We start from the raw sequence: 19,805 nt of genomic DNA, 5'->3' as shown, positions 1-19,805 counted from the left end.
AGGGCATCAACATTTAAGATGGCAATTACTTTGGTGGTGGTGGGACTTGTTGGATATGTGACAAGTTTCCTATGTGTACTTGTAGTGGATTGTGACTACAGCTTCCAGATATCAATATCCTGCACTCACTGATGTTAATGAATTGTTTGTCATCAATTGGAGGTGCATTGCTTCACTCACATGCCAGTGCCAGTTCCCATGGTCTTTCTGAGCAACCTCTCATGCTGCCACCCTTCCCACTCCAAACAATTCAATAGGTTTGATCAGCTTTGTGACAAAATAAAATTCATTTTCTCCCTAAACTTTCATAGTATCATAAAAAAGGAATTAATTATACACACTGTTAAACAACAAATTTGTTCACAATTACGTACAACCTTGAATTTGTGTACAATAATTAATACATTCAGAAGATGCAAAGGCCTCATCCATTTAAAATTAAAAAATACTTTGAAAGTATGAAAAGAAAAGAATCCCTCATTATAATTAAGCCAAATTCTTATATTAAGTTTCATTACATAGAAATAAAAAATAATGGTAATAATTTGTCAAACTATGTATGACCTCCAGTCTTACCTACTGACGTTTGTACCCTGATGTCGGATGTCTACCGAGTAATACAGTTGATTAGTAATGTTAACACACTGGTGGTCCCATGAAAAATTAATGAAAAGCTTGAAACAAACTAGAGATAACATATATCAACAATCTATAGCTGATCTAGGTAAAGTTAAATACCTTTTGAATGTATGGCTTGCTAAATTCCAACAAAAGTGCCAAGCTACATCTGGACCATGTCACTAGCTGGATATAAATTCAGGTAATAGACACGTGGAAAGTCTTATGCAAATACTGAATATATATGTGTATGTATATATATATATATAGATGTGTGTATAAAGAGATATATGAAATTTATTTAAAAACAAACTACCATTATCCTGTTTTACAAATTAAAAATAATGATAATCAGTATATGAAAGGCTGATGTAAGAAAATACAAATGTACAGCCACACACCATCAGGAGTCAATCTCAGTTCTCTACAGGACTAGGACAAACCTACACACACCATGTAGTACAACTCTCAAACTATTATTCATGGATAAAGAGCACAGACATGTAATCTCTCTTTCATAGTTAAGTGAAAAGCTCTCAAGACTCCCAAGATTAATACTTTTTATTTTTTCTTTCTTTTTGCATGCTCCCTGGATTAAATACTTTGTCAACTTCCATTCAAGTCTATTCACTTCTCTGCAATAACAAAAGCTTCATTTACTGTCATCTGCCATATTTTGTTTGAAAATCTGACCACACTAACATTTGTAACTTGGCCAACTTTCACTGAGGTTGAACAACAGGCGCAATGCCCGATAGGAAAGAAATAGCCCTTAGGACACCATTTCTTAGAAAACTGGGTACTCCAGGTTTGTTGATGGCATATTCAGCGGAGATGCGCAGTTCATAGAACATTGTTCGGGTGTATGGGTTGCGTCGGGATGAGTAGCGTAGGAACAAGAACCGGTAGTACAGGAATGGTGTTAAGAGTGTTACACGACCCCTGAAAAAATCCATGGAATTAGTGTCTCCCCTACAGATAGTATATATAAAGACCTCTATATCATTATAAAAGGGGTTCTAGAGTTAAAGCAAACAACCATACCAAAAGACATTTTTACCACCTTTCCCATATCTTTGGGAAGAAGGTAACTTGCTACATATAAATGCAATGAAAGGATCCCATGAGCATACTTTGTATCCTGTATACTACAAGCACTATTAAATTTCTTTCAGACAAAGCAAACTGGATACTGAAGCTGGAAGTGATTTTCTTTCCTTCAAGTGTCCAGGTGGAAGAAGTGAACATTAGGGGGGAAAATCAAGGATGAGATGGATGGGATAAAAGGGGCATTGGGAAAGAGGGGAATGTCTGTTGAGAAGACAAGATAGGGGTGAATGGAGATTGGTTGTGTATGGATGATGCTGTGTTGCATAAGAGTAGGTGGGTAGTGGTGGTGGTGGGTATGTATGAATGACATTTTGACACAGTCCGAAGGGATTACTCCCCATCTCTTTTTCTGCACGAGGGGCTGGAGAGGGAAGGTTGCCAATTGAATTAAGCTACTTTGCTGTGAATGTGCTGTGTCTTGCTACACTGCTTCTGACCAAGGGCAGTGGGCAAGATGCAGGGATGATGTCATCCAGTAGGAAACAAGATAAGAGGGAGGGAGGGGGTGAATGGGAGTGGAATGGGTGGGAGTGGATTTATGCCTTTGTTTTTTTGGCTACCTCCCTTATTAGGGGGAAAACCTTTGGTATACATCCATATGTATTGAAGAGGTTAAAGACAGACTGGAAAAAGTACAGCAACAATCCACAAAGCTCAAAAAATGTGTCCAATATAAGAAATAATGGCATGTGAAAACCAATTAAAACAAGGAGAACCAGCTTCAGTGTGTGTAAGGCAGAGGTGGATGGAGGGAATTTTGGAGAAGACTGGGAACAAGGCTGATGGATAAGGTAAAAGGGGTATTGGATGCAAGAGGAATGTCAGTTGAGCAGGGAAGAGAGAGTGCAAAGGTTGGGTGGGAAACGAGTGGATATGAATGAAGAAATGATGTGGTCCAAAGGGATTTCTTCTTATCTGCTCTGTATTTTTTTGAGTGGATGAGGAAGTTCATGTAATGATTAGGGGGTAAACCAGCTTCAATTGTCAGGCCCTGCTGTGGAGTTACTGCGTCTTGCTTCATTGCCTCTAACCAGAGCAGTGGGTGGGGGACAGGGTTATCCAAATGGGCCAAGATGGGAGGGACAACAAATGGGTATCTGTATGGATGTGGGATTGGTGTAAGATCTGTATTGTTTTGATTTGGCTACCCTTATGTATTAGAGAAAGACTGCCCTTTGGTGTGTATACATATACAGAAATTTTAACATTAACATTTCAATGCAGTGATTTAAATATTTTTACTTTCTACAATAATTTCTTTGAGCACATGAATATAGTAACCTTCAAACTATCTTTACAAGTTAAACACAAGTTACTGTTGACTATAGCAGAATTTGAAGAATACATTTGAGAAACAAAAAAGAAAGCACATCACTTACAAGAATAGGGAAACCACAACCAGTGGCATTAGGAATATTTCCACAAAGGCAGCTCCTCGCAAAATATTCCGTTGTTGGTACTCGACCAATGAAATAAGAAATCGTGATGCCAATGCATTGTTTTGTCCAAGAACCTGAAACCAGGAAAGAAAAATAAAATAGTGAGAGGGTGGGCGTGGGTACTTGCCTTTTGACTTTCCTACCTTCCTTAGTTTCTAACATATACATCTTCACCCTCTCTGGTAGTTTTCAGTTTGCACTGATGACAACTGAACGAGAAATATACTTCCGAATCATCTACATTACTTGCACTACAGGCTGCAACTAGCCCAGAAATTAACTCGTTTCATCCTCATTCTTTCTTTTTAAGGAATGTCCCCTTTTGGGGCTACAGGTAGTAGGACTCCTAATCCCATCCCCCGTCCCTTTTTTGTCGCCTTTTACGACTCAAGTGGAAAGACTTGCTAGCAGTATTCTTTTCCCCCCACCACAGGGTAGGTAGGCGAAAAAAGGAAATGAATATTCAGAGAGATGGTACAGGACAGTAACAAGGGGTTGGGGGACAGCATAACGGAGGGACAGTCGTAGTATAGAAATGTCATCATTTCTCTATGTACAGGACAGTAACAAGGGGTTGGGAGACAGCATAACGGAGGGACAGTCGTAGTATAGAAATGTCATAATTTCTCTATGTACAGAGTTTTCCTCTATCACAGACAAAATGATGTGTGGCTCTGGTCTGTAGGGGGTGCCCCATATAGACCCTAAAGTATCAAGATAGGAGAGTGGAATTATGGGAAATGAAATGGGTGGGAGTGATTTCTATGCCTTTTTCTTTTTGGCTACCCCCCGTGTAAGGGGGAAAAAGCCTTTGGTATATCCATGTATGTATGTATTCTCATTCTGGCCTACCTTAATTTTTTTCCCCCCACACATTACAGTGCCTGCTCTCCTACATTTTCTCCAAACTTATGACACTATCATCCCAGGACCCTGTACATATCCAATATGCACAAAACCTTAAGTTACATGTACTCATCCTCAGTAATACATGCAATGCATGGATCTATCTCACATGCACCATGCTCACTAACATAAACCAATACACAAGGAATTCCACCTGTAGCCAAACATTCATCTTGATAATATGAAACGATTCTCTAAAACCAAATCCCACTTCTCACTACCCTTCCAACTTTACAAATCACAATTAATTTTGCACTACTTCTCCAAAACTTCAGATCAGTCAGGATTTCTCAAAGGGTGTGTCTATCATCCAAATGCTACAGTTTCACAAACTTCATGCAGCAAGAAATACTCACATCAAGAAGAGCCAGTGAATAGCTTGCAAAGTGGAGGAGTGCAAAGAGGAAAACAGGCACCAGCACCATGGTGATTGGTGATGTGTACATGAACACCACTGAATAGAGAAGATAGTGGGCAGAGTCTTCCAGGAGCAATTGTGCCAGAAACTCTCGTGAGAACTGCACTGAGGGAATACGCTGGTGCAGTCGCAGTGCTGAAGTGGCTGCATTGCTCATAAGTGCCTTCTGGTAGCTACTTGCAGAGTTACTGGAAAAAAAAAAAAAAAAAAAAAAAAAAAAAAAAAAAATAATAATAATAATAATAATAATAAATAAATGAATAAATAAAATAAAAATAATATATATATATATATATATATATATATATAAAACAAATAAATAACATGATTACTTTTCTATCCCAAAACCAAATTACATGTTTGAAGGACTTGTACAACATGAAATTTCCACAATATCTTATGCATTAACAACTCATTTTCTTGTCAGGACACTATGGTGTTACAATTTATGGTTTAATAATTTTTGGAACTATAAAATCCTGCAATGTTATTACAGAAGCTTCATCTTACTAGGTAGCCAAACTGATTCTTTAAGGGGAGGCTCCGGCGGTCATAGGGAGGAATTTTATTTTGTCTTCAGGGTTGCCCAAAAATTACACAATTATAAACAAAGTAAATGAAGTATTTTGACCCCGATATTTACCTTAATTTCCCTAAGGGTGCCGCCCTTAGGCATGTTTTGTAACGTCAAAACTATGCATTTTCTAAGGCTGAACACGGTTATAATTATCAACATACTGATTTGAAATTTATGCTACTATTACTTCTTGTGTAGATTAACAATTGTAAACAGCCATTTTTTTTTTTTTTTGAGGGTCGTCTACTTTCATGTATTTTTTTTTTTATCATTTTTCACGTAAAAAAATGGTAAAAATAAAAATAAAAATAAAATCAATATTTCAAAAATTTGGCTCTTTATTTATCATCAGAGATATCCATAGTTATTGCACCATAAATTTCATGGAATTTGAACAGTAAATAAAGAAGTTCTGGCACTTTTTAATAAAAAGTTAGTTTTGAGATACGGCCAATTAAAGATTCTGAAAGCATTTTTACACCGATTTTTTCTCAAAACCAATTAATGCTATGCTGAATACTCTATTACGACTACTGTCTTACTTATCTTTGTATAGAGAAGATTGGATCTCTCATATTTTGGCTCTAGGGTTCAAGAAAGGCACTTGGTCTCCCCCTACCCACCCGGGAAGAGTATTACTTCAGAGGGTATCGGAACTGCCCACATTCCTCACTGTTGCAAAGTTTTTCTTAGAACCCTCCTGCAGAGTAGTCTCTTTTGTCTATTGTTGCTCTCATCTTCTTGCTCTTCTTACTGGGTCCTCTTTCTGAGGATAATAGCCTTCTTTTCTCCATTTTGCTTAGGTTTCTGTCAAGTGCCTGTGACCCGAGCTTGAGTTCTTTCAATATAGAGCCTTCCTGGTAGCCAAAGCTATGGCTTAGAATTGCACTTCTTGCAATAAAATGCAGCTTTGACAGTCCCAACAGCTTCTTTTCATACCCTCCCAGCCATACCCTTCCATAATCAAATGATAAACAAAACTAACATTTCTTACAAAATAATTATCATCAGCAACAGTCTCAGGTTCTGATATAAATTCATTGTTGCACTGTCCACACATAACTTTGATTTTATCTTCAAAACCATCACTATGATAGTGAACAACATTATCTACACTGCACTCACTATGACTAAGAACTATTTCCTTCAGACGTGCAGTAAAGAGCAAATGTATAGTTTCATCCTCTCTCTTCCTCTTCTTTTTTTTCATCACTTTTATTGGCGAGTGTTTGTTTACGTATTTGTGCTTTTCCTGTCCTCTTGAAAGGTGTAGAAGTTGATGGAACAGAACCTGATGCTTCGGGTGACAAAATCATAACATCAGCTGATGTGGTGGGCGTGACTACACGCACTTGTAACAATCTCTCTCGGTTTTCTTTCCTTATACAATGCATACGTTTCATATGCTTTTTCACTTTATTAAGACCCATAACTATAATGGTAACACAATAAAATGGAAATAAAACGTAAATTACACACGTCAACTCGAGGATAAATGTAAACAGACGTAGACAGCACAATATCAAAGCTTTTGTAAACAGACGTAGACAGCACAATATCAAAGCTTTTGTAAACAACTTTTTCTAATCGAATATGGACTTATGATAGCCGTAAAATGCTGCTTTAGATAGGAAAAAGATTGTACTGCATAGCACTAGTCAGTGAGGGTATGAAAAAGACAATAAAAGCAATAAAATGGCAAACATGTTGACATACATGGTTGTTGCCATATTTGATGCAGCATGCCATCCCCTACCTCCCGCCACAAAAGTGCATTTTTATGGTATTTGCCATTTAGGTTTTCACTTCAAATCATATGTCTGGCAGACCTTGATAACTGAACAAGCATTTGTGATGCTTAACTAAATTTCGTACCCACGATCGAAAATAGACACTTTTAGCCGGAGCCTCCCCTTAACTGCTGCTCTCAATATAGTTGTGCTAAGTCACTGTACACAATTCTGCCTAATATGCATAACATACAAGTAACACCCCCCCCTTTCTAGACACACATACATTCACAGGTGTTAGTGGGACACAGGCTCTAACCAATGCAGAATTTCCACAAATAATTTTTGAATCCCTAGATCCATGTCATTAAGAAATAACCCCAGGAAGAATCTTGAATCAATTTAAATACCTCATAACAAAATAAATGAAAATAGCTTTGTGGGGTCAGAAGCAATGTAGCAAGACAGTACATCCACAGCAGTCATGTGGGAGAAATCCTTTTGGGCTGTGTCAAAATATCATTCACACATAAGTACCCCCCCCCCCTCCCAAGGGGATGGGAGATGGGGGGGTTAGCAGGGAGTGGTTAAGTGCGAATGATATTATTTTGACAGAACCCCAAGGGATTTCTCTTTTTCTCTTTTTCCACACTAGAGGAACAAGAGGGGGGGGGGGGTTGCGATGGATGTACCGTGTCTTTTTGCATTGCTTCTGACCCAAGGCAGTGGGTGGGAGATCTATGAGGAGCTAAAATGAGAGGGAGGAAAGGGTGGTGAATGGGAATGAAATAGGTGGGAGTGGGTATGTCTTTTGACTTGACTACCTCCCTTATATGGGTGAAAGAGACCTTGGTATATAGATAGATAGCTTTGTGGGGGCAGTAACACTCACAGTGGTAGTCAGCCAATTGAGACTGGGTGAGGGGTGCAGGGGATGAGCATGGATCAGTGGACAAGTAACTAGGGAGCACCCCACAAATATCTGACCCTCTCATCTATGAAAAAATTGTGAATATGCAAATCTGTATATGTTGGGGTTGGGGTGGGAATTGGGGTGGCTGGTCACCATGTGAGGGGTGGTTAAGTCAAAGTATACACCCACCTACTCAAAATTTGTATGTTTTTTGTTTCAGACACGATTACATATTGCAAGTAAATGATACAACTCTACCACTTGTTTTGTTTTTGACCAGGGTCTTTCAACTTTGTGTACCACAGTTCAAAACATCTTATATCTGCTATACTATTTCTGAAGTCAAAACATCACAATTACCACAATTTACACAGTGAAAATATAAGAAACCATAAATATATTGAAAAAACTTTTAAACATGATTGAAAAACTGCTTCATTTGAAGAGCACAATAAAACCATTTTCAAAACTTACCCAACTATGGGAAGAAGATAAAGTAGGCAAAAGACTAATGTGAGAAGCCGTGTGGCCCACAGAGCTGTATCTACTAGGTTGGCCATCACATGGTTTTTAAGGCCCTGGATACCTCCTACTCGAGTTGTACCACTTTGCTGCTGCTCCTGTTGGTGCTGTTGCTGCTGTTGTTGCTGGCCTTCCCCCTCCATACTGCCTAGCAATACTAGACCTGAGCAATAATGAAATTAAAACTCATTCAGTTTTATATCAATCACTAAATGTGGAGCAAAGAGCTTTGCACTCTACCGTATTACAAGAATTGGCAACAGCAAAGGCATGAAGTATTAAAGCTTTGTGCTGCTACCTATTGTAGACAAGAGGGGAAAGAAGGAGCAGGTTCCTTCAGTATATGCTTGGACCAGGATGGGCTGAAGCTCTTGTGGTCAATGCATTCAATATATTCCAGTTTGCTAAACTGACACTTCTGTTCAATTGTGAGGGGTGCTAAAATGGAAGTACCATCCCTGGAGGCTGTCCTATCCTGAATGTAGTGGAATTTTAGGTTTGGAATCTCTCCTACCAACAACAAAAATAATTAAAATTACTAAACACAATATGAGCAAGCCTGGGGACTACAAATAAAGCTAAGGGGTCAGAAGCATGAAGGATACAGGAATGAAATTGGAGGGATCAGTGACAATAATTGCTGTAAGAAATGACAAAATGACAAAAATTCAAGTACACGGTAAAAACAAAAAGTACTCACAAAAAACATCAAAACAAGATATGCATACAAGCAGTCATATACACAATTTTAAGTTTCATAAAATAAATTGACGTCTTTTAAAAAATTCAAAACATTCTCCGCACGAGCCTCCTCCCCTTAAACTTCAAGAGATAAATTTATACCCACTTTCAAAAGGAATGTATCAAGGATTGGATACATTCCTTTTGAAAGTGGGTATAAAGATTGCAAGGGCAACAGGTCATAAGATCAACCAATCATTAAACATAAAGACACTAACGCGACGAATGAAAATAGTGTGGTATATAAAATTCTGTGTAAAAGTTACCCTTCAGCATACTATGGAGAATCTGGTCAAGGACTTAAGAAAAGGTTAATTGAACATATATCGTCTGGGGTATTGGCTGCTTGTTATTGTGGCAAAGTAGCATGCAGTTGATACTTTAGGGTCTATATGGGGCGCCCCAATGGACCAGAGCCACACATCATTTTGTCTATGATAGAGGAAAACTCTGTTCATAGAGAAATGCTGACACTTTTATACTACGACTGTCCTCCAACCCCTTGTTGCTGTCCTGTACCATTTCTCGAGTATTCCTTCTCTGTGATGGGGGAATTCCTTGTGGTGGGGGAAAAGAATACTGCCACCAAGTATTCCCACTTGGATCGTAAGAGGCGAGAAGAAAGGGACGGGGATTGGGACTAGGCATCCTTCTCCTTGTAGCCCCACAGGGGAAATTCCTAAAAAAAGAAAAGAAGGCATAAGAGGGGCTGGAAAGCCTCGGACCAGCACCCTAAGGTTTGGGTCTTTTAATGTGCGTGGATGTGGTACAGATGAGAGTAAAAGGGAAGAGATAGGTAGTATGTTTGTGAGAAGAAAGATGGATGTGTTGGCTTTGAGTGAAACTAAGTTGAAAGGGAAGGGTGAGTGTAAGTGGGAGGTTATCAGGAGTGAAGAGAGGGCGAGGGAGGGAAGGGGTGGCCATTCTAGTAAGTGAAGAGATAGGTAAACGGGTAGTGGAGTGGAAGGAGGTTTCCTCAAGGATAATGTGGATGAAGGTGAAACTGGGGAAGGAGATGTGGGTCTTTGTAAGTGCATATGGGCCTGGCAGTGAGAAGAGTGTAGAAGAAAGGGAGGCCTTTTGGATAGATCTAAATGAGTGCATAGAGGATTTGGGAAGAAATGTCAATGTGATAGTACTGGGAGACCTTAATGCTAGGGTGGGAAATGGTCCAATCGATGGAGTGGTTGGGAAATGTGGAGTTCCAGGAAAGAATCGTAGGAGAGTTGATGGTAGAAATGTGTCTAGAAAGAGAGTTGATGATAGCAAATACAGTGTTTCAGAAGAAAGTCAAGCATAAGTACACATGGGAGAGGGTGGTGGAGGGAAGGGTGGTAGATAGAGCGCTAATGGATTATGTAGTGGTAAATAGGATTATGATAGGAAGAGTTAAGGATGTACATGTGCTAAGGGGAGAGGGTGGGGGAATATCAGATCATTTTTTGGTGGAAGGTAAGTTGAGAGTGGAGGATAGATGGAGAAAGAGGAAAGGGACAAAAGGTAGGGAGGTTCTTAGAGTGAACTCTTTGAATGAGAAGGAAAAGGAGGAGGAGTACGGAAAGAAGCTGAAGGAGGAGTGGGAGGGAGTAAAGGGTAGAGTAGAGCTGGGTGTGGAGGAGGAATGGGGATGGTTCAAGGAGGGAGTCACAAAGTGTGCAAGGATGGTGTGTGGAACAAGAAGGACAGGGGGAAATAGAAGAAAGGGTAGTGAATGGTGGGATGAGGAAATGAAGAAAGTTGTAGAAGAGAAGAAGCGAGCTTTCACAGATTGGTTACAAAATAGGACGAGGGAGTCATATGAGAGGTACAAAGAAAAGAAAAGAGAAGTAAAGCAAATGGTAAAGGTTGCAAAGAGGAGAGCAGATGTGAAATGGGGTAAGAGTTTGACAGAAAATTTTGAAAGTAATAAAAAGATGTTTTGGAAAGAAATTAAGAGAGGAAGAGGAGGCGAATCAAGTAGAGAAGAAAAGGTAAAAGGTGCAGATGGAGATATGATAATGGAAGAGAAGGCAGTAAGGGGAAGATGGGCAGAATATTTTAGGGAGTTGCTTAATGTGAAGGAGGATAGGGAAGGAAAGATTGCTGCAGTGGGAAGTGCGAAGAAAATGAGTGATGAATGAGGAGAATGGAGGAGAAATAAGGAAGGATGAGGTGAAGGCAGTTGTTAAGATGATGAAAGCAGGTAAGGCACCTGGTCTGGATGGATGCCATGCGGAATGTCTGAAAAAGGGAGGTACAGTGATGGTGGACTGGTTGGTGAGGTTATTTAATGTTTGTTTGAGAGAGGGTAGAGTGTGCCGGAGGACTGGAGGAGTGCCTGTATAGTTCCTCTTTACAAGGGAAAAGGGGACAAGTGTGAATGTAGTAGTTTTAGAGGGATTAGCTTGTTGAGTGTAGTTGGGAAGGCTTATGGGAGGATCTTGATTGAGAGGATTAGGAGAGGAACAGAAGGAGTAATTGGTGAGGAACAGTGTGGATTTAGGACAGGTAGAGGTTGTGTAGATCAGATCTTTGTGGTAAGACATATGTGAGAAAGCTATAGGAAAGGGGAAGGATGTTTTTTGGGCTTTTATGGATCTGTAAAAGGCTTATGATAGGGTAGAGAGAAAGGCACTGTGGGAGGTTATGAAGATATACGGGATAGGAGGAAAGCTTCTAGGAGCTCTCAAGAGTTTTTATGAGAATAGTAGAGCTTGTGTCAGGATTGGAAATGGAAAGAGTGAGTGGTTTGAAGTAAAGGTGTGACTTTGTCAAGGATGCGTTATGTCATCCCTGAATACACTCCACACCCCTCCACCCTCCCTCTTATCTTAGCACCTCCTGAATGACGGGTCATCCCTGCACCTTGTCCACTGCCCTGGGTCAGAAGCAGTGTCGCAAGACACCGCACATCCACAGCAAGGCCGCTTCATTAAATCGGCGACCCCCCCTCTCCGTATATATAAATGATATAGACCATGGACTAAAATCTATTGTCTCCAAATTTGCCGATTATACAAAACTGCAGAATGGCAAATAATCACTTAAACCAATTAGATATTCGAGAAGATTTAGATAAACTACAGCAATGGTCTGAAAAGTGGCTAATGAAATTTAATACAAATGCAAGGTTAAGCACATAGATAAAGAATAAAGAAATTGAGGAGACGTATAGAATAGGAAGATACCTGGAGTGATAGGGTATCAGAATATATATGGTTATGGAGGTCTATCTCCAAAACCCTAGGGGAGTTTCTGAACAAACAAACACAGACAGACAAATAAAAGATAGTTATCCAAGTACCCTGGGTTATAAGGTTTCAGAATATATATGGTTATAGAGGTCTATATGTTAAAACCTAGGAGTAGTTCATGAATAATCACCTAGCCATACCTCACCTAACTTTAACCCTTAACCCTAACCAAAATAAATTTTTTTGGAAATGAAATATAGTTATCCAAGTACCTGAAGGAATAAGGTATCAGAATATATATGGCTTATTTTGGTCTATCTCCAAAACCCCAGGAGGAGTTCGTGAACAAGCAAACAGACAGACAGAGGCTACTACTTTATTATAGTAGATACCATGTGGGTGTACACTTCTAAAAATTTGATGAACAGAAAAAATAAATAAAAGTAAATAAATTAATGAACAAATAATATAAAAAATAAATCCAATTCAGATCTAGGGTTGCCACATTACCACTCCAAACAGCTGCTAGGTTTGCCCATCTCTGTGGCACCAACAACGGAGTGTTCCATCAAATTCCACCTCTTCCTTATAAGTGGTACTTTTGTGTTGGATACTACAAGCCCCTTTTTACTTGTCAGCATTAATAGGGTTGCAGACTAAAATTTAACAGTTCCTATTTTATGTTTTTAGGGAAATTTTCGATTACAATTTGTTGGAAATAACTGTAATTGAGGTTTCAATTTAGAAAACAAATCCATTTACTCATTGGCCTTGGTGTGGATTTGCTGTGTCTTGCTCCATTGCTTTTGACCCAAGGCAATGGGCAAGATGCAGGTATGACCTGTCAGCCAGGAGGAGCCAAGAAAAGAGGGAAGGAGGGAAGGGTGGTGAATCAGAGAGGAGAGGGTAGGGATGAAATGGGAGTGGAATTATGCCTTTTGACTTTGGCTACCACACCTGCAAGGGAAAAGAAGCCCTTGGTATGCATGTATGGTATGTATCATTTATTTTAGGATAGTTAAAAGTTACATTCAGTCTTCCTTTGCTCTTGTGTCCATGTACTTTGTGTCACTGTTATACCCACCCATCCAATCACTCCTATAGAAGAAAGCAAGGGAGGCACTGACAACCCTTCTTCTTTAGATATGTCCACATACCAAAGGCTTCTTCCCCCTTAAGGGAGGTAGCCAAGTTAACCACTTCAGTAAGAGTCAAATTTTCATGTGCAGCATCGGCTGCTATACATACGATGCAACACACTACTTGCATTATAAAATATAAAGTCCCTGCTGTATTACTTATTCTCTTTTACTCTGAGTAATAATAAACACAGAAAATGTGATCAAACCAGTTCACAGAATCCAGGGGTAACTCATGTAAAAAAAAAAAAAAAGTGCATATATATATATATGTAAAGACAGACAAATATGGAGGTGAGGTGGCAAAATGAAACGTTAAGGCTAGAGCATGCAGCTTTATTCAGAACCAGAAGTTTCAACCTCTTGGGCCTTCCTCAGTGGACTGAATACAGAATAAGAATCAAAGTCCGTCAACAGCTTACATGGGTCGTCAGATCACCATGTAAGCTGTTGACGGACTTTGATTCTTATTCTGTGTTCAGTCCACTGAGGAAGGCCCAAGAGGTTGAAACTTCTGGTTCTGAATAAAGCTCCATACTAGCCTTAACATTCTATTTTGCCACCTCACCTCCACATATATATATATAATCAAGATGCTGACACCAGCATACTTGTGAACCCACTCATGCTTCATGATGCCTAGGCAGGTGTTATCTTACCGAGTGGTTGAAGGCACAAACCCATTCTCACCAAATGAATGGTTGAAGTCAACAGTTTTACATTTCATTTTGACATAAATTTCATTCATTCAAAAGTTAAATAATATTACTTTCACGTTAAAGAAATTGTTGTATCTTTTTTAGAAGTGCACACCTACATGATATGGTAATAGAAAAGTAAATATTAACTGTAAATTATAATACATCAATGTAATAAATATTTTTTGGTGGAAATCAATAACAGAAAACACTGCAGTATTTTTTAGAAGAACACACCTATGTGATGTATCACTGGCAAATATTAATTTTGTAAATTATAATACATCAGTGTAATAAATATTCATCTTGGCAAAATCAATATAAGAAAACGTTGCAAAAAACCTATACAGAAATGAAGTCACTTTGACTCCTTTAGATACCATCTTTGTTTTGATAGATTTGGAGGTTGGAGATGACGACAACCCTGATGACCTCTAGAATTACAGGTTCTGCATTACCAAATGCAGGTTAGGTTAGGTAGAGGTCAGGTTAGAATAGACGAATTTATCATACTCTAATTTCTTTGGCCTGCGCCTCTACCAAAACAAAGATGGCATCTCAAGCAACCAAAATGGCTACATTTATTTGCTTATAGCTTTTAGCAACCTTTTCTATTATTCATTTCGGACAATTTATAGTTTCACCCAACCAACGATTTAGATGTGGCTTATGTGTTTCTGGTGAGAAATGTGATATGAACGATGGTGTATATCAGGGTTTCCCAAACTTTTTCAGGCTGGCACCCCCTTGGCTTCTAGAATAGACTCCTAGCACCCACTACCCCATAAACACATGTGAGCTTTCTTTTTGAAGTGAAAACAACAATATTATAATCAAAATACGTATTTAAAAAACAATGATATAGTACACAAGCTCCCCCCGATATCAAAGCACCGCCCCCAGGGGGGCAGTACCACCCACTTTGGGAAACAATGGTGTACATTATCTCAAGTAATTAAATATTGAAGTTATGCACTTATGCCTACATCTACCCAACGATTTGGGGGGACCTGTGGGAAATCAGGGTTTTTGGGTGGGGAGCACTAATAAGTCGAGTAATGCGCATTGCAAAACAGGTATAAAATGATCAAGAACACTAAAAAACATAAATCTCACCTTTGAGGGCGGGAGAATTGCGCCGGGAAACATGCGTGCACAGCGTGTTTCTGCTGAGGTATGTTGCGTCTTGACTGATGGTGTATACATAATTTGTCGCAAATGCATAATTTTAAAGTAATTAATATTTCAACTAATGCCTACATCATCTCCCGAAATCCCTACATATCCTCAGCAACGATCTTTGGGGATCTGTGGGAAATCGGGGGTTTTTGGGTAGGGGGTTACTAAATCGAGTAACGCACACTGCCAAAGAGGTCAGAAATAGCTTTTTATGTTCTGGAATATATGCTTACCATTTACTTTATTACCCATTAGTTCTAATACATAAACACACATACTAATTGTTATACTTTTAAGAGACCTCAAATTATGTTACTAAGAGTGCTTTTGTGCAGATTGGAGGGGTCTGGGGGGCAAAGCCCCCAAGCTAGGTTAGGTTGAGGTTACATTAAGTTAGGTTAGGGTTGGTTAGGTTAGGTTAGGGTTGGTTATGTTAGGTTAGGGTTGGTTATGTTAGGTTAGGGTTGGTTATGTTAGGTTATGTTTGGTTAGGTTGGGGTCTGTTAAGTTTGGTTATTTTAGGTTAGGGTTGGTTAGGTTAGGGTTGGTTTGGTTAGGTTAGGTTAGGTTGGTTTGGTTAGGTGGTTGGTTAGGTTAGGTTACATTGAGGTTAGGTTAGGGTTGGTTAGGTTAGGGTTGGTTAGGTTAGGTTAGGTTTGGTTAGGTTAGGTTATAATTAGGTTAGGTTTGGTTTGGTTAGGTTTAGTTAAGGTTACGTTACGTTAGGTTAGCTGTACACAAATTCACAACCATCGGTCCTCTCCAAACCTCATGCATTTATTCCCTATTTTACGGTTAGCAATTTTAGCACGGGCTAAATTTAGCGGATATAGTGAGAAATTTAGAAATTCATTGGTAGCACTCCTGAACAACAACATGCGCGGTCAGCTTCACTAAATGTAGCGGATATAGCGATAAATATTTCGAATCATTGGTAAACAAATATGGTTGCGCACGCATTTCCCGCCCTGCAAGGTGAAATTTATGTTTTTAAAATGTTTTTTTAGTGGTCTTGTTCATTTTATACCTGTTTTGCAACACGCATTACTCAACTTATTAGTGCTCCCCACCCAAGAACCCCAATTTCCCACAGGTCCCCCCAAATCATTAGGGAGATGTAGGCATAAGTGCATAACTTCAATATTTAATTACTTGAAAAGTATGCATTTGCGACGGAAATGATGTACACCATCGTTCATATCACATTTCTCACCAGAAACACATCAAAATCATTGGTTGGGTGAAACTATAAATTGACCTTAATTTCTGCGAAGAATAATGTATAACATTACTTTGTTTTGATGGATTAGGTCAAAGACAACCCTGATAACCTCTAGAATTACAGGTACTGCATTACTAAATGCAGGTTAGGTTAGATAGGTTATGTTATGTAGGTAGGTAGGTTACGTAAGAAAATACAAATTTATTATACTTTACTTTAACCTCCACATCTATCAAAACAAATATGGCACCTCAAGCAGCTGAAGCAGCAACATTTGTTTGTGTACAGCTTTTAGCAATTTTTTGTTATTGATTTCCACCAAGAATAATGTAATATTATGTTGATGTATTATAATTCATAAAATTATTTTCATTTTCTATTGCTATTTCATGCAGGCGTACACTTTAAAAATTTACCTAAATTTTCCATTACAAATATAGATTCTTGACAGGGGTCCAGGGGCAGAGTCAAGGGGCCGTGGCCCTAGGCTGAGTCCCTGGGTTGAATTGCTAGTAAACAAACGCATGCAAGCTGTTCCGTTGATGTTACTATTGATATTCAGCCAAAATAAAATCTACCCGTCATTACCTTGCTGCACATACACATGTGCACCACACCACACAATTCTACACAAAACAAATCACTTGCAGGCCAGCACAAAAACTGCTTACACACAGGTACAGCCGACATATGAATCACCCAAAACTTCACATCCACCAAAAATTATTCGACCACAACAAGTTTTTTTTATTTAAGAGGATCGTTTATTACAATTGGGAATTAATGAAAAAAAATCGGTATTGTAAGGAAAATAAAATAAATCCGAATTCAGATTTAAATCAGAAGAATATCATGCCTGTATCATCTGAAAATATTAATTGCACCTCATTAGTTGCAAAGGGTTTACATGCCATACTGCAATTTGATATTGTTCTCCCTTTCTCAATGTTAATATTATTTCATTCAATGGAGAATAACTTTCATCACACGATTCTATGCATCCTCAGTCAAAGGAGCAACAAGAAGAAAACTGGCTGAAAAATGTAAAACAACAGTGAAGGATGCGATCTCAAAATTTGGGCATCACCTCAAAAATTTATTACTGCAAACTTTTTCGTTTATTCCATGGATGATATGATTTCAATAATGACCAAAAACCGGCAACATGAAAACTAATAGTGATCAATTACTCTGTGCTAATGGAAGACTACAATTTTCGACTCGAACTTAAGTAGAACTTCGGGTGCAAACACAACCACGGAGACAATCGGACGAAACTCCACCACCGATCGGTTTCACCCATGCAATTACATCACAATAGTCTCCCTACTCGAATGATATAGCTTCATATCTGGAGTGTAACTAAAACTGGTGATACGGTTGAAACAAATTTGTGAGGCATTCAGTATTCACATGTAATTATTATTCAGGCATAAATTTAACTTAAAAATTAATTCCCGTGCACCAGAAAACATATAATCATACTATAAAAAAAATTGTACTTGCGATGATAAATCGAAGGTACAGTATGTGATGTACGGATTAATTCATTCTAATGACACTATTTCGTCCCAGTACCTCAAGGCTAGACAACCAAACCCATCCCATACCTAACTGTCGTGTGCTGTCAAAACAACTTCTCCACCGCCGGAAAATATTTCCCTACATCACTTCAACCTTTGTTATGAAAACAATACCGAGAACACTTAAAATGTTGCGAAAATTTCTATACTTACAAAACTTCACGTACTCTTTGAATGATGAAACTACTACCTCTCCGACTCTTTCCCTATCGCTAATTGTTACCTACTGGTGTCTACTGAAGGATGACATTTCCAGTATTGATAACCTATATCATGAAATAGGAAGCAGTAAGTACTACATTTAAAAAAATAGAAATTGAAAAAATAATTATAATTCACTAATCTGAAATAAAGTAGAATTATTGATATTTCGATGTCCGGGTGAATATTTTGAGCGGGAAATTTGAAGTAAAAATAATTTTGGGGGCGTCAAATCGATTAAATTTGATTAGAATAATCACAATTAAGGTATTTTTCGTACATAAGATTTATATCTTAGGAACAGTATCTCACGGCGTATGTTCTTCCTAGGACAATTTAAGGGTATGTTCTATCACCTATTATCCTCAAACTGAGCTTCATTCTTCTTGAATGATCGCCGCTGAAACCTTGACTTCTGACATTTCTACCATATTTCACATTTTCACAGTAGACGTTCTGGAGGAGGCTCTGTCAAGCCTATCTTTAACTCAAGACACTCATCAGGTGTGGTGGTGACGGCGGTGCTACGTGTGGCGTTTATTCTTTGGGCTTTATGATTGTAGTGCAGGTCCTGTGTACTCCAAAACTTATCAGGCCTACCCTCAAAAGAGGCCGCATAGTCGGCATTTACCACCCACACTGGCAACTCATTCCAGTCATTCACTACACGGTACGGGAATAATATTTACAAACATCCAGTCTTGCCCTCGTCTTGAATATTTTCCTGGAATTCACCTCGAGTCGCACAGTTTTCCCTCATCCGGAAGAGTCCTACGGTACATTCTTGGTCGTATATAAGGCTGATAATCCTGTAGGTCTCTATCTGATCTCTAGACCTTCTAGTATATGCCAAGGTCGGCAGATCTAGTTTTCTCAGCCGTTCATCATACGGAAGGCTCTTCAGTTCTGGTACCAGCTTCGTGGCCTTTCGCTGCTCTCCACTGCCTCTATATCCTTAAATCTATCCATAAATGGTGTAGTCCCTATCTTCCACGTTCGTCCTCCCCATTCGCATGTGCCTGTGACGGGTACCTGCCTGACTGACCGTGATGAGTCAGGCAGGTACTTAGACTGGGCTTTCTGCGATAAAGATAGGAAACATAGGACGCAGGTGTGTTTCCCCGGCGCGGGGATAGATGTTAGAGATAGGATTGAAGAGTGTTTAGTAGGGGAAGGTAAGGACCCTGTAGTTTGCTTAAGTGCCGGGGGCAATGATATAGGTAAGTTAGGGAGTGAGGAATTATTTGCGCGGTTCCGGGATGCGCTAGACAAGATTAGAAATAGGGGAGGTGTTCCTGTTGTATGTGGAATCCTTCCGAGGCGTAGAGTTGGAGGCATGTGGCATTCCAGGGCTATTGCAATGAATTGCAGGCTGGCAAAACATTGTAAGGCCAATAGATGGGCATTTGTCGACAACTGGAACAGCTTTTACGGTAGAAATACTCTATATACAAGGGACGGGGTGCACATATCGCCCAGAGGATTTCGGCTCCTTGCTGAATCCCTTGAGCGAGAAGTAGGCATCCTTCAGGGTTTTTTTCGGGTAGATTACGTGGGAGTAGCGGGGGGGGGGGAAGTATCGGAATATAGTTTAGGCAATAGAAACAACTTAGAGAGAGACTGTAAAAAGAATCAC

General features: G+C 39.2%; 1 protein-coding gene across 6 annotated transcripts; it reads right to left on the bottom strand.

The window, feature by feature from the left end:
• Positions 1-343: 343 nt before the first annotated feature.
• On the bottom strand, positions 344-18,216 carry Kr-h2 (transmembrane protein 33-containing Krueppel homolog 2). 6 transcript variants are annotated; one of them, XM_076193782.1, is made up of 6 exons: positions 18,122-18,210; positions 8,532-8,743; positions 8,186-8,396; positions 4,430-4,679; positions 3,108-3,241; positions 344-1,560 (listed from the first exon to the last, which is right to left on the bottom strand). In XM_076193782.1, the coding sequence occupies exons 3-6, from the start codon at positions 8,374-8,376 to the stop codon at positions 1,341-1,343; spliced, it is 795 nt and encodes a 264-aa protein (XP_076049897.1). In that variant the 5' UTR covers positions 8,377-8,396; positions 8,532-8,743; positions 18,122-18,210; the 3' UTR covers positions 344-1,340. The 6 variants fall into 6 exon arrangements, with proteins under 6 accessions (XP_076049897.1, XP_076050040.1, XP_076049827.1 ...); XM_076193925.1 differs by lacking the exon at positions 8,532-8,743 and adding an exon at positions 9,494-9,653 and having other exon boundaries at positions 18,122-18,177; XM_076193712.1 differs by lacking the exon at positions 8,532-8,743 and having other exon boundaries at positions 18,122-18,216.
• Between the last annotated feature and the right edge of the window lie 1,589 nt (positions 18,217-19,805).

Source organism: Oratosquilla oratoria, chromosome 1 (genome assembly GCF_046742065.1).
Source record: "Oratosquilla oratoria isolate Oo_2021 chromosome 1, ASM4674206v1, whole genome shotgun sequence".
In the NCBI taxonomy this organism is placed as follows: Eukaryota; Metazoa; Arthropoda; class Malacostraca; order Stomatopoda; family Squillidae; genus Oratosquilla; species Oratosquilla oratoria.
This window is presented reverse-complemented; position numbering and strand designations above follow the sequence as displayed.